General features: G+C 38.8%; 1 protein-coding gene across 3 annotated transcripts in view; it reads left to right on the top strand.

Annotated features, from left to right (window-relative positions):
* Nucleotides 1–13,726, top strand: part of CSNK1G1 (casein kinase 1 gamma 1) — a 224,844-nt gene that overhangs the window by 92,458 nt on the left and 118,660 nt on the right. For all 3 annotated transcript variants that reach the window (XR_008380748.1, XM_053595049.1, XM_053595048.1), the window contains exon 3: nucleotides 11,647–11,687. Coding sequence is in view for 2 of the 3 variants with exons in the window: in XM_053595049.1 (XP_053451024.1) it covers nucleotides 11,647–11,687 (41 nt within the window). In the remaining variant the exon portion in view is untranslated. The remainder of the gene's footprint in view (nucleotides 1–11,646; nucleotides 11,688–13,726) is intronic.

Here is a 13,726-nt window from a genome sequence, read left to right as displayed (position 1 = left end):
TAGTAGGGGAAGTAGGTCCAGTTTTTAGAGGGTCTCTCCCATGGAATATAATGGGAGAACTTTTTAACTCTGCTTGTTTGTTTATCGGGTAGTCCGAGCCGTTCTCATGGGGGAGGGGACTCTTGTCTGCTTGGTGATGGATTTTGTACCTTTTGTTTGTGTCCTTGAGGTTGCAGCTCGCCTCAGCAGGGTTGATGTGCGTTCTTCAACCTTCTCTCTTGGCGTAGCTCTAATCTGCCTGGTTACTTGCTAAATTTCTGTCCTTTAACTCTCCTTCTGGATGGGAGCTTCTGTGGAAAGCTGGCTTCAGTCAGCCATCTTGTCTCTGCCCCCTCTTTTTTTTTTTTTATTGTTGGGGATTCATTGAGGGTACAATAAACCAGATTACACTGATTGCATTTGTTAGGTAAAGTCCCTCTTGCAATCATGTCTTGCCCCACCTTGTTTTCCCATTTTCAACAGTTTTACTTTTTAGAGGATTGATTTAACTCTTTTTCTACCGTGATAGCTGAAATGTCACTGGTATTGTCATTTTCTTTATTTCCATGGGTTTCCATTTGGTCTTTTAACTTTTCACCTTGATATTACAGCCATCCTTAAATAGCAAATATATTCTATCTGTTCAAAAACTACTTCAAAATCTATTATAAACCCATATGAAATATTTCTTTTTTTTTGAGACAGAGTCTCAAGTTGTCGCCCTGGGTTAAGTGCTGTGGCTTCACAGCTCACAGCAACCTCAAACTGTTGAAGTTGTATGTGGCTGGCACCCTTGCTGCTGAGCTATAGGCTTGGAGCCAAAATATTTCTTGATGAAATGGTACATCTGAAAATTTTTTCAAAATAATTCGGTTAATTGTGTATATTAGATAGGGAGAATCATATACCCTGGACATAACACATAATTAAAAAATATTTCTCTGCTGCAGACTATCATGCTTTTTGAAATGATTTCATTCTAGTTTTGCCCGTATCACCATAATTAGGAAGTTTTACACATTTGTTTTGTAAACCCATTATAGACCCATAATGAAATTTTTTTTTTTTTTTTTTTTTGAGACAGTCGCAAGCTGTCTCCCTGGGTAGAGTGCCATGGCACCACAGCTCGTAGCAACCTCAAACTCATTTACTTCATTCCACTTAGCCTCACTCCAGACTTTCAGCTTTTAGCAGCATCCTCATTTTTCCTACTAACCGATTGATCAGACTATCATGTTTAATACCTTAGAAAAGTTACAGAAGCTAACTTTTTATCTCAAAATGAAATAATTGAAACCTCTTTTTAGAAGGTTTTTGATAGCTTTTGTTCTTTTTGACTGTGACTTGTACTAAGAATGAATATTTTGATTTAGTACATACCTAATTAATAATATGTATCTGAAAAGTTTTATGAAATAATATTTACCCTTACTAAGTATGGTACACTCTAATACCTATTATTATTATGGTACACTCTAATACCTATTATTAATTTATTCTTTTTTTCTGTAAAGAATTTGTTGATTAAGACATTTCTTCAAGTTTTTAAATGTTTATTTACTTCATATCCCACTGATGGATTATGTCCTACAGTTTAGAAAAAATTTAGCATTGTCTGTTTTGTTAACAATAAGTATACTCTAGGGCGGCACCTGTGGCTCAAGGAGTAGGGTGCCGGTCCCATATGCTGGAGGTGGCGGGTTCAAACCCAGCCCCGGCCAAAAACCACAAAAAAAAAAAAACAAAAACAAAAAAAACAATAAGTATAGTCTATATCATCACCAATGGTGTTAAGCAAGTTTTAATAAGATTTTTTTCTTTAGAGACAAAGTCTTACCCAGGCTGAAGTGCAGTGGCATTGTCATAGCTCATTACAGCCTTGAATTCCTGTGCTCAGGAGATTCTGCCGCCTCTGGAGTAGCTGGGATTATAGGCATAAGCCACGCCTGGCCAGTTTTTATAATTAGCTGCTTGCTTACAGTTATTGGTGGGTAATCCCTTGAAAAAACTTGGCCCTGGAAGAAATTATCTTTGCTCTTAGCTATAACCATTTGGGAAATGTTTCTGTATAGTGTGCTGACATAGTAATAGTATTAAGTTAGTCAAAATGAAAAAGTCCCCTGGTTTTTTTCTTTAAAGTTGTAGTGCTTATCCCCACCCCCTTTTTTTTTTTTTTGAGACAAAGTCTCCTTCTGTTGCCCTAGGCAAAGGGCAGTGGTATCATTATAGCTCACTGCAACCTCAGTCTCTTGGACTCAAGCAATCCTACCTGAGCCTCCTGAGTACCTGCGACTACACAACTGTAGCCACTACTGACTATTTTTTTTCTATTTTTTTGTAGGATGGAGCTTATTCTTTCTTTGGCTTGTTTTGAACCCCCGGCCTCAAGCGGTCCTCCTGCCTCATCCTCCCAGAGTGCTGAGCTTACAGGCATGAGTCACCTCACCTGGCCTGTAGTGCCATTTTTTTATTTTCTTCTCCCTAATCATACTATCTACTTAAGGAGATGCTCTGCGGGTGGAGGAGGCAATAGGCTAACTTGTCCTCTTTGCCCTGAATATTTACGACAGCCAATCAAATTATATAAAAGTGATTACTTGTTTTAATTGCTAATTGCCTCATGTTCATTTCACTAGATTTTTTTTTTTTTTGTAGAGACAGAGTCTCACTTTACCGCCCTCCGTAGAGTGCCATGACGTCACAGGACTCACAGCAACCTGTAGCTCTTGGGCTTACGCGATTCTCTTGCCTCAGCCTCCCGAACAGCTGGGACTACAGTTTGGCCAGGGCTGGGTTTGAAACCACTACCCTCGGTATATGGGGCCGGTGCCCTACTCACTGAGCCACAGGCGCCACCCTCACTGGATTTTTTTTTTACAGGTTCTAGGTAGTAATTTATACATGTACTATCACTTAAGGGCAAGAAAATGTAACAGCTTTAGATCTAACTAAACTGGAAATCTGAAGCTGTATTTTCCTTTATCAGTATGGCTCTGAGAACTGAGACCTGCTGGTTCTTTGAAATAATTGCCTGATGAAGCTTACGGTAAAATGCTTTCTCTGTAGGTGACTTACTGAAATAGGAAGTCTTTATGTAGAGGGTTTTATGGACAACATCATATCCAGGACTGTACTTCAAAAGGGCTGAGTTTAAATATAAAGCTTCAAAAACTACTATGTAATGCAGTTTCTTTTCTATTAACAATAAAAGAACCTGAAGCCAGGAAGTGAGCTTGGGAAGCATTGTGGATTTTATGCAACAAATACTAAAAGCTTTGAGTGCTTGGGGTTCTGCCAGCTCATCAATAGTATTTTTCTGCCCATTAAACTGCCTGCCTTTCTCACAGTTAATGGGATGTATATATATACTTTTTAGCTGAAACAGTTATCCTCAATCTTAGTAATTAAATTATTGCAGAGCACAATTTCTGAGTATTGTTATTACTCAAGATAGTAACTGAATGATTATGTACATTTCCAAAACATAGTTACATTTGTTTTGGCCTATTATGTTTTATTTATTTTATTTTTTGTGAGACAGAGTCTCACTTTGTCACCCTTGATAGAGTGCTCTGGCATCATAGCTCACAGCAACCTCAAATTCTTGGGCTCAAGTGATTATCTTGCCTCAGCCTCCCGAGTAGCTGGGACTACAGGCACCTGCCACAATGCCCAGTTATTTTTACATGTGGGTTCTCGCTCTGGCTCAGGCTGGTCTTCAACCCATGAGCTCAGGCGGTACATCCCCCTTGGCCTCCAAGAGTGCTAGGATTACAGGCGTGAACCACCGTGCACCACCGTGCCAAGCCTTATGTTTTATTTATTTATTTGTTTTGTTTGTTTATTTATATTTTAGAAACTGGGTCATGCTCTGTTGCCCAGGCTGGAGTCCAGTGGCCTGATCATAGCTTACTGCAGCCTCAAACTCCTGGGCTAAAGTCATCATCCTCCTGTCTCAGCTTCCTGAGTAGATGAGACTGCAAGTGTATGCTACTTCACCTTGCTAATTAAAAAAAAAAGTTTTAGAGTTGGATTCTTGCTATGTTACCCAGGCTGATCTCAAACTCCTGGGCTCAAGCAGTCCACCTGCCTCAGCTTTCCATGTAGCTAGGATTGCAGGCACAAGCCACTGCACGGGGCCCTATTAACTTTTAATGATGTGTTTCTCTTCTTGCAATGGAATTTGTTTGAGCAAACTTTAGCTTAAGAATTATCAGGTTGGGTGGCGCCTGTGGCTCACCCATATGCCAGAGGTGGCGGGTTCAAACCCAGACCCAGCCAAAAACCAAAAAAAAAAAAAAGAATTGTCAGGTTACCTACAGTACCTCTAAGGAATAAGGATAATAAGAGGGAGACATGTATTCAGTTCTTTCAGTGCCATTAGAGAAAATAAGTAAACACAGTCAAGATAGGATTTCATGTTATATTAGCCACTATGTTTGTTGTTAAGTAGGATGTCTTAATTACTGTAATTCAGCAGTTATGTATATATAACTTGAGACAGAGTCTTGCTTTGTTGCCCAGGCTAGAATGCCTTGGTGTTATCATAGCTCACTGTATGCTCCTGGGCTCAAGAAGTTCTCTTCCCTTGTCCTCCTGTGTATCTGGGACTATAGATGCCACCATGACAGGGGGTGCACATTTTGTTTGCATTCTTTGTTTTTGTACAAATTGACTCAAAGTTACAGATAGTATGCTGTAGGTATGAATTTGCCCTTTATCCCCTCCTCCACCTCCCCTACCTTAATTTCCATTGAGATAAATGAAAAGTGCACTTTTCATTTTTTATTAATTTTTATGTAAGGCATTTTGAAGAAAACAATTTTTTAAATGTAACATACTTCCATATGTGCATTTGAGCGTTATTAGTTCCAATTTGATATTGAGTACATGTATTTGTTTCTCCAGTCTTAAGATGTTTCACTTAGAAGAATGCTTTTCAATTCCATCCAGGTCGTCACAAAACATACTACATCGCCATTCTTTTTTTAATGGCTAATAGTACTCCATGATATGCTTATACCACATTTTATTAACCCATTCACGTATTGGGGAGCATTTGGGTTATTTCCACATCTTTGCAATTGTGAATGGTGCTGCTATTAACATTTGAGTGCAAGTGTTCTTTTTATAAAAGGACATTTTTTCCTTTGGGTGTATATCCAGCAGTAGGATTACTAGATCAAATGGTAGGTCTACTTTAAGTTCTTTGAGGTATCTCCATACAACCTTCTATAGAGGTTGTACTAGTTCGTAGTCCCATGAACAATGTATAAGAGATGCTTTCTCTCCACATCCATGCCAGCATCTGTTGTTTTGGGAGTTTTTAATATGACCCATTTTTCCTTGGAGTTAGGTGATATCTCATTGTGGTTTTGATTTGAATTTCCCTACTTATTAGAGACATTGAGTATTGTTTCATGAGTTTGTTGGCCATTAGTATATCTTCTTTTTTTTAAATAGCCTTCAGTAAAAGCTGATGCCATTAGTATATCTTCATTTGAAAATTTTTTTGTCATGTCTTTTGCCCACTTTGTAATAGGGTTATGTGGTTGTTTCTTGTTGATTTGCTCGACCAGCTTGAGCTAGAGTGAGACCTTATCTCTAAAAATAGCCAGGTGTTGTGGCTACTTGGGAGGCTGAAGCAAGAGAATCACTTGAGCCCAAGAGTTTGAGGTTTCTGTGAGTTTTGAGGCCACAACACTCTACCAAAGGTGACAAAGTGAGACTCTGTCTCCATAAATAAATAAGTAAATGACATATAACCACTGGGAACTAAAAAAGGGAAGAAAACAGGGAAAGAGATGAGAAATGTTACAATTTTGGAGGCTAGCAAGCATGGAGTTAAGTGGTAACTGAATTAGCACCCCAGAGAAAGTTCAGTTCTTGAAAGAACGGAGCAGTTCATCCTATAAAATATTCCAGATAGGGTTGGTATTGGAAACATTAGGATCTCTGTAATTAGTAATTACCTTCTCTTCTTCCTCACAGATCAGTGTTGAGGTTTATTCCTTGGGAAAATACATGCCATCCCTTCAATTTACCTTAAATGTTATATCTCTGGAATTGAACATCTGTTACTTTAAAACATATATGTCAAATATATTAATTCATTATTTAACAGGCTTAATTCACTTTATTTTTTGTATAAAAGTGCTATGTTATGGCCACTGCTGGAGCCTAGGTCCACTGCACAGAGACTCTTGACCAGATGCTCAGTGAATTCCTAGCAGGGAGACTTAGTGCATATAATCTCTTTCCAGAGGTCTGGAGTCATATAGCTATAGGTCTTGGAGGTGGCATCAAATGTGGCTTTGGCGAAGATGCCAAGGGTGGCACAGCAGCCCCAGTTGAGGTGTATCATAGATAATGCCATCAGCAGCAGCTTCTTAGGCACAGGGGCTGAGATAATGCCAATTCGTCTAGGGCAGCGGTTCTCAACCTGTGGGCCTCAATCCACCGGAACTGTATTAAAGGGCTGCAGCATTAGGAAGGTTGAGAACCACTTTACTAAGGGCAGGTATGAGGTGTACCATCATAGAGCCACAGAGGCCTGTCAGCTTTCATGAATAGTGTGGAATTTGCCAATCTCGTTTCCTCAGTAGCCTTTATACGCTGAAACAGTGGAGCGTGGGCAGCATGATGGCCCCTCAGATGGCAGTGGCTGCCTCCTCAGAACATTTAACATCCAGACTAACATGGCCATTGTAGTCTCCAGTGGCAACAAATGCCTGGAACCAGGTCCTTTGGCCAGCGCAGGTCTGTTCTCAGACTCCTTGATGGGAGAGAGAAGAAATAGATCTCCTCCAGGGATTTGAGCTTTGTGTCCTTGACCTGGTGGCTCAGCTTTTTTTTTTTCTTTTAAATTTTATTTATTTGTTTAGAGACAGAGCCTCAAGCTGTCACCCTGGATAGAGTACCATGGCATCACAGCTCATAGCAACCTCCAACTCCTGGGCTTAAGCGATTCTCTTGCCTCAGCCTCCCAAGTAGCTGGGACTAGAGGCTTCTGCCACAATGCCTGGCTATTTTTTGGTTGTAGTTGTCATTGTTGTTTGGCAGGACCGGGCTGGATGCAAACCCGCCAGCTCTGTTGTATATGGCTGGCGCCATAGCTGCTTGAGCTATGGGCGCCGAGCCAGTGGCTCAGCTTTTTGATGGTCATCCAGTATACATCCTCAGCCTTGCCCCAGCTGCAATCATGGGTGCTACCCTAGTCCAAAATGCCACTGCCAAAGCCTGGACACAAGCCTTCACCACCTCTTATTCCAGGACCCCCTGGGGCCTCCAGACCCTCCTGCTACACCAGTGTCATTCACCATTTGGTGGTTTCTCAGAGAAGAAGCTATATTAATTCTTTAATAGTATAGTCATGCTATATTCTGAATTACTAAGGGACAAATTTTGGTGCCTACTCTTCCTCATGTCCTAGTAGTTCTCATTAGTAAAACTTTGGCAGGGGAAATGTCAACAATCCAGAAAGACCTCTAAACACATTTCTAATTTAAACCTGATCTTTTTTCTCTAAACAATGTTAAGTTCTTAGGGTTCAGCCTGTGCTATAATTGATTTTAAGTCACAATAACAAGCTTATACAGAGCCCAGAGGACTGTCATGTAAAATCTTTTTGCAACATCATATGTGGTGTAGATGAAACTCTGGGCCAAATGGAAGTTCTTGTTTGTTTGTTTTGAGATGGAGTCTCAAGCTGTCACCCTGGGTAGAGTGCTATGGTGTCATAGCTCACAGCACCTCCAACTGTTGGTTGGGCTCAAGTGATCCTCTTACCTCAGCTTTTCTATTTTTAGTAGAGACAGGGTCTTCATTTTCTCAGGCTAGTGGAATTCATGAGCTCAAGCTGTCCACCTGCCTCATTCTCCCAGAGTGCTAGGATTAAAGGCGTGAGCCACCACACCTGGCCAAATGGATCTTTAAAAAACTTTTTTAGAAATAGTATCTTACTTTGTCTCCCATGCTGGAGTGCAGTGACTCAATCATAGCTCACTGCAGCCTCAATCTCTGTGCTCAAGCACTCCTCACACTTTAGCCTCATGAGTACCTGGGACGATATGCTTGCACCACCACAGCCAGCTGATTTGGGGGGGTGGTAGTAATGAAGTCTCCTTTTGTTGTCAAGGCTGATAGCTCCTGGCACCTTCTTCCACCTCAAGTAATTTTTCAGGCTTCCAAATTGCTGAGATTACAGATGTCTTACTCACAAAGTTTTTTTTTTTTTCCACATGAGAAGTCTTGTGAAAAATCTACACAATGGCTGCAGATGACATCACTGTAGAGTCTTTACTCCTTTGCTTGTTATCCAGTCTCTAGCTCACTTTTGCCAGCACCAACATTAGCCTTTGCAGTCCCTCTGACTTTCTTCATTCTGTTCTTGCATTCCTTTTGCTGGTTTCTTGAGGTCTTTTTCTTCTCATACAGGCCGTGCCTTGCAAGTCTATGTTTGGGTTCATTTTTCTTTGCATAATCCAAAAAATCGTAAGTCATGCCAAAGCCCATTGTCTTCCCACCACCGAAGTGAGTTCTGAATCCAAATATGAAGATGACATTGGGTGTGGTCTTGTATATTTTGCCTAGTTTTTCCCTAATTTCTGTCTTTGGTACTGTTGCGTTCCCAGGGTGAAGGACATTAATGACCATTTGTTTCCTCTGAAGCAGTCAGTTGATCATGAACTTCCTAGTCCTGATAGTTACTGTGTCATTCATGATGGCGGGCAATCCTCAGGCAGCCTGCGAGGAAGAGTGGCTCATAAAGTTTTAATATCCCTGGGAGTTCACTCTCTTTTACTACTTCATCTGTTCTTCTCTTAGTTATTACTATCCTTTTTACAATTTCATAAAGTATATTTTAAAAAGGTGTTTTTGGTAGGAACATTAATCTGAACCACAAAGGAACTTTTAAAAGCTTAATGAAAATAGGCGCATCCTTAGCTCAGTGGATGGAGCTCCACGTACACTGAAGTGGCAGGTTCAAACCCAGCCAGGGCCAGCTAAAAGCAACAATGACAACTGCAACAAAAAATAGCCAGGTGTTGTGGCAGGTACCTGTAGTCCCAGTTACTTGGGAGGCTGAGGCAAGAGAATCGCTTAAGCCCAAAAGTTGGAGGTTTCTGTGAGCTGTGACACCAGGGTACTCTACCCAGGGTGACAGCTTGAGACTCTGTCTCAAAAAAAAAAAAGCTTAATGAAAATAATTATATATATAGCGAGAAAATACTTTCTATTTGTGCTCCCTTGAAAAAGAAGTTGTTCATATTAGGTGTTTGGCAGCCTGTGAGTCTTAATTATGTTGTTTGCAGACAAAAATTATTTCTTTTTTTTTTTTTTTTTTTTTAATTTTTTAATTTTTTTTTTGAGACAGAGTCTTAGCTGTTGCCCTCAGTAGCCTGTCATGGCATCACAGCTCACAGCAACCTCAAACTCTTGGGTTTAAGCAGTTCTCTTGCCCTAGCCTCCCAAGTAGCTGGGACTACAGGGACTACAATAGCCTGCCACAATGCTATTTCTAGAGATAGGGTCTCACTCTGGCTCAGGCTGGTTTTGAACTACTGAGCTCAAGCAATCCACCAGTCTCAGCCTCCCAAATTGCTAGGATCATAGGGGTAAGTCACCACACCCAGCTCAAAAAAATTACTTCTAATTAGTGTATTTTTTGATACATAAAGGTACTCAGCAACCTGATAGCACTATTAAAAGTGTTATGATCTGGCTCAGCGCCTGTGGCTAAAGCAGCTAAGGCGCCAGCCACATACACCTGAGTTGATGGTTTCGAATCCAGCCTGGGCCACCAAACAATGACAGCTGCAACCAAAAAATAGCTGGGTGTTGTGGCGGGCACCTGTAGTCCCAGTTACTTGGGAGGCAGAGGCAGAAGAATCGCTTGAGCCTAGGAGTTGGAGGTTGCTGTGAGCTGTGATGCCATGGCACTCTACCCAGGACGACAGCTTGAGGCTGTGTCTCAAAAAAAAAAAAAAAAAAAGTTTTATGATCTAGTTATACTGCAGAGGACCTTTTGTTTTCTAGAGCTTGAAAATGAGAACTTGTATTGCAAGCATTTTTGATTTCGACATGAAGCCGTTTTTTAGTTATAAAAATAATATGTATTACATAAAAATCAGAAAATACTAAGAAACAATTACTTTAATAATATACATCTTTTTATATCCTTTTCAATCCGTATATATTCAGATATGTATATATAGCTGTGCATTATTTAAAATATACTTCTGTGTATTATTTTAAAAAGTAGTCATACTACCCATATAGTACCAATAATTTTTAGTTAGTTGAGATTTTGAGTGGCTAATATGTATAGCACATGGTCTTAATCACTATAGGGCATTGAGAAAAATTATTAAAATAATAATTATTATTAAATATAATAGTTGTTATTTCATTATTAAGATTTTAATAACTATTAAAATCTATACTCTTAAGATACCTACTATCTAGCTGGATAAGATAGAATGAATGTATAAGGAGCAATATGAAATCTAGTGTAATGGCTAAACTATATGATATGCACTGAGAAGGAATTAAAGTTAAGCTTCAAGGATCAGTAGGGGTTGGAGAAGTGAGAGGAACTAAGTATTCAGCATGACATATGGATTTACTAAATGATAGTTGTTCTAATTCCAGATTCTTTTGATTCCACTTATAAAGAGGGAAATTTAGGGAAAAAATTGATGTTTCAGGAAGAACTTAGAGATTTTTCAAATGTTGTCTGGTTGTAGATCTGTTTCCTATACATACAGAGCTAGAGTTGTGGTGAACAGTCAAAACAACTTTGAGAATCATCTACTTAGAGACATTAGATGAGTTTTCCAAAAGGAACGTTGGGCAGTGATTGGTTTTATTTCACATTGTTCTTTTTTATTTGTTTTTATAGACAGTGTCATGCTCTGTTGCCCTGGCAAGAGTGCGGTTGCATCCTGTGTCATCATAACTCATGGCAACCTCCAACTCCTGGGCTTAAGTGATCCTTCTGCCTCAGCCTCTGAAGTAGCTGGGACTTCAGCTAAATAGGCACATGCCACCAAGCCTGGCTAAATTGTCTAACATTAGCATATTAATGTTCCCACCAAAAGGAAGAGATGGGGTCTCACTCTTGCTCAGGCTGGTCTTAAACATAATCCTCCCGGCTCAGTCTCCCAAAGTGCTAGGATTGTAGGCATGAGCCTCTGCCCCCAGGCCACACTATCCTGTATGCCATCTAAAGTTGACCATAAATATCATGACAAAACATTTTAAATTTTTATTTGTCAATTAGAAGAGGATTTGTGTTTATTGGGTCAAGAGTTAAAATCTCTACCTTTGAAATTCTAACATTTCTTCTTGGTTTACCTCTTAGCTTAATAGTTGGGAAATATTAAATAAGAACACACATGTGTGAGTGAGAGTAAGAGAAAGATTTATTTTCTCTTTTAAAAAAATTCTCATGTGCAGCATAAAATTCCAAGTTCTCAAGCTGTTTTTGTTCTAGTTTTGCTGGATCTCATTTTCTCTGTTTAGCTTTTTGCTTATAAATCATGTTTCATGTATGTGAACAGCATTAGGAATATGACCTTTCTCATGACCCTGTAAGTTAATATTTTACTTTGCACTTCCCAGAATAACTATCACTAAAACTTAAACATTCTGCTTTCCCTTTAGGTAAAAATCTCTACACCAATGAATATGTAGCAATCAAACTGGTGAGTAGAATTTATGTTTGTGGTAATTATTGTTTTGGTGCCCTTCTTGCTCATGTCTTTTTATAAGAAATAGTTTTAAGTATTCATAAGAATACTAATGTTACTTTGCCCCAGCATATGATACCAGACAGTCTTTTTTTTTTAATTACAGTGTTACAGTGATGAATCACCGTGTAGAGTATATAATGCTATAGACAGTTGAACCTCTGTAGTTGACCACTTCCTTACATTGACCACTTCCTTCAGCTGATTAATTTGCTTAGACCAGACAAGCGCCATATATATGTATCAATATGGCAGGCCTTGTTCCTTATGTTGACCACCTCCATATGCTGACCAGTTCATTACAGTCCCTTGAGTGATCAATTTACAGAGTTTCTCGTATAATTGAGATGATACTAACTATGGTGTTAGCAATGATGAATCAGAAATTAGTTGATAAAAAAATAGTTGGAAGAACTAGTAATTTTGTGAACTCTGTATCGTTCACAGAGCTATCTTAAAAAGATAAAATCATTTGAAAATTTTAGTTTTTTTCTTAAACACAACTGATTTTTTTTAATGTACTTAGTAGAAAAAAACTGTATCTGATCATCTAATCATGGCCTTAAAAATACGTCAAACGTGCAAAACACATCATGTGGTCAAATTAGAAGTACAGAGGTCATTTGATTATGTTATTTAATAGTACTAATCCTGTGAATAACTAAACTAGTCATAGAAAATAATGTCCTAGTAAAAAGGACAATTAATACTTTTATTACTTTTGTGGAATCATAATTTCAGAAGAAACAATTCTTTATCTTATATTTAAAATTGATAACAAAACCATTTTTAGTCATATCAAATATGACTAGTTTCAGTGAAACTGTATAAGTTTTTTTTTTCCTAGTGAATCGTAGTAAGTTTCTCATTTTATGGGTAGCCTTGGACTTTGTTAGTTGGAAGCCAAAGGAGTTAATGGTGGAAAGAAGTGTATTATGGTAGTTGAATGCTATTCTTTTCTAATGAATTGCATTTACTACATCCACACCTGTTCTGTGGTGGACACTTACCTCTTATTTAGCTTGCTAGTTTGTGGAGGAGTTAGAGTTGTCTTGTAAAGAACTGACAGTTACCAGATTGGTTTCTCTACCAAGGGGTGGAGAGGGAGCAAGGTTAAGTATGGGTAACTTCTAGGGAACCAAGTAGTATCTTTTGTTTTTTGATTGAGGCTATTTTTGGAGAGATGGGAGCAAGAAAAGAGGTAATGCATATGGGTGGAGAGGGAGCAAGGCTTAGTATGGGTAACTTCTAGGGAACCAAGTAGTATCTTTTGTTTTTTGATTGAGGCTATTTTTGAAGAGATGGGAGCAGGAAAAGAGGTAATGCGTATAAGTGCAGGTCCAATATCCTTTCAGGTTGAATATTAAAGCCTTAAACATATTTTTCTAGTTTATAGGAATGTGGTTATAAAATTGTTCTTTAGTACATCTGCTTTTTTATTTTTTCTGTTTTACTACGTTGGTAAATTGAAATAATCTTAAATTATTTGAAATTACTAACAAGGAAACAGCAGTCCCTAAAACACTTTAAAATTTTGCCTTATTATTATATATTTATTAGGCTTTCATAATGATTGACCGCTGCTTGGCACCTGTAGCTCAGGAGCTAGGGCGCCAGCCACAGACACCAGAGGTGGAGGGTTCAAATCCAGACCGGGCCTGCCAAACGACAGTGATGACTACAACAAAAAAATAGCTGGGCTTTCTCTACAACATAATGATTGACCAGGATAGATAAGCTTACATAATACATTGTAAGCTTGGACCATTGTAATGATGGACCATTACATTTCACTTTCCTTTCATTAAATTTTTATTCTGTTTTCTGTAGTCAGTAATTAAAGCTAAAAATAAAATTCTTATCATCTAGTATGGTGTGTCTTAGTACTACATTTCCCTTTCAAATAAGTCTTTGATACAGGCATTGTAGGGGTTAATAATCTTGTCTGTGGGCTACCTCTCTTGCTGTTGAGCTTCTATTCTCTAAGGGAGATA

Source organism: Nycticebus coucang, chromosome 6 (assembly GCF_027406575.1).
Source record: "Nycticebus coucang isolate mNycCou1 chromosome 6, mNycCou1.pri, whole genome shotgun sequence".
Lineage (NCBI taxonomy): Eukaryota > Metazoa > Chordata > Mammalia > Primates > Lorisidae > Nycticebus > Nycticebus coucang.
This window is presented reverse-complemented; position numbering and strand designations above follow the sequence as displayed.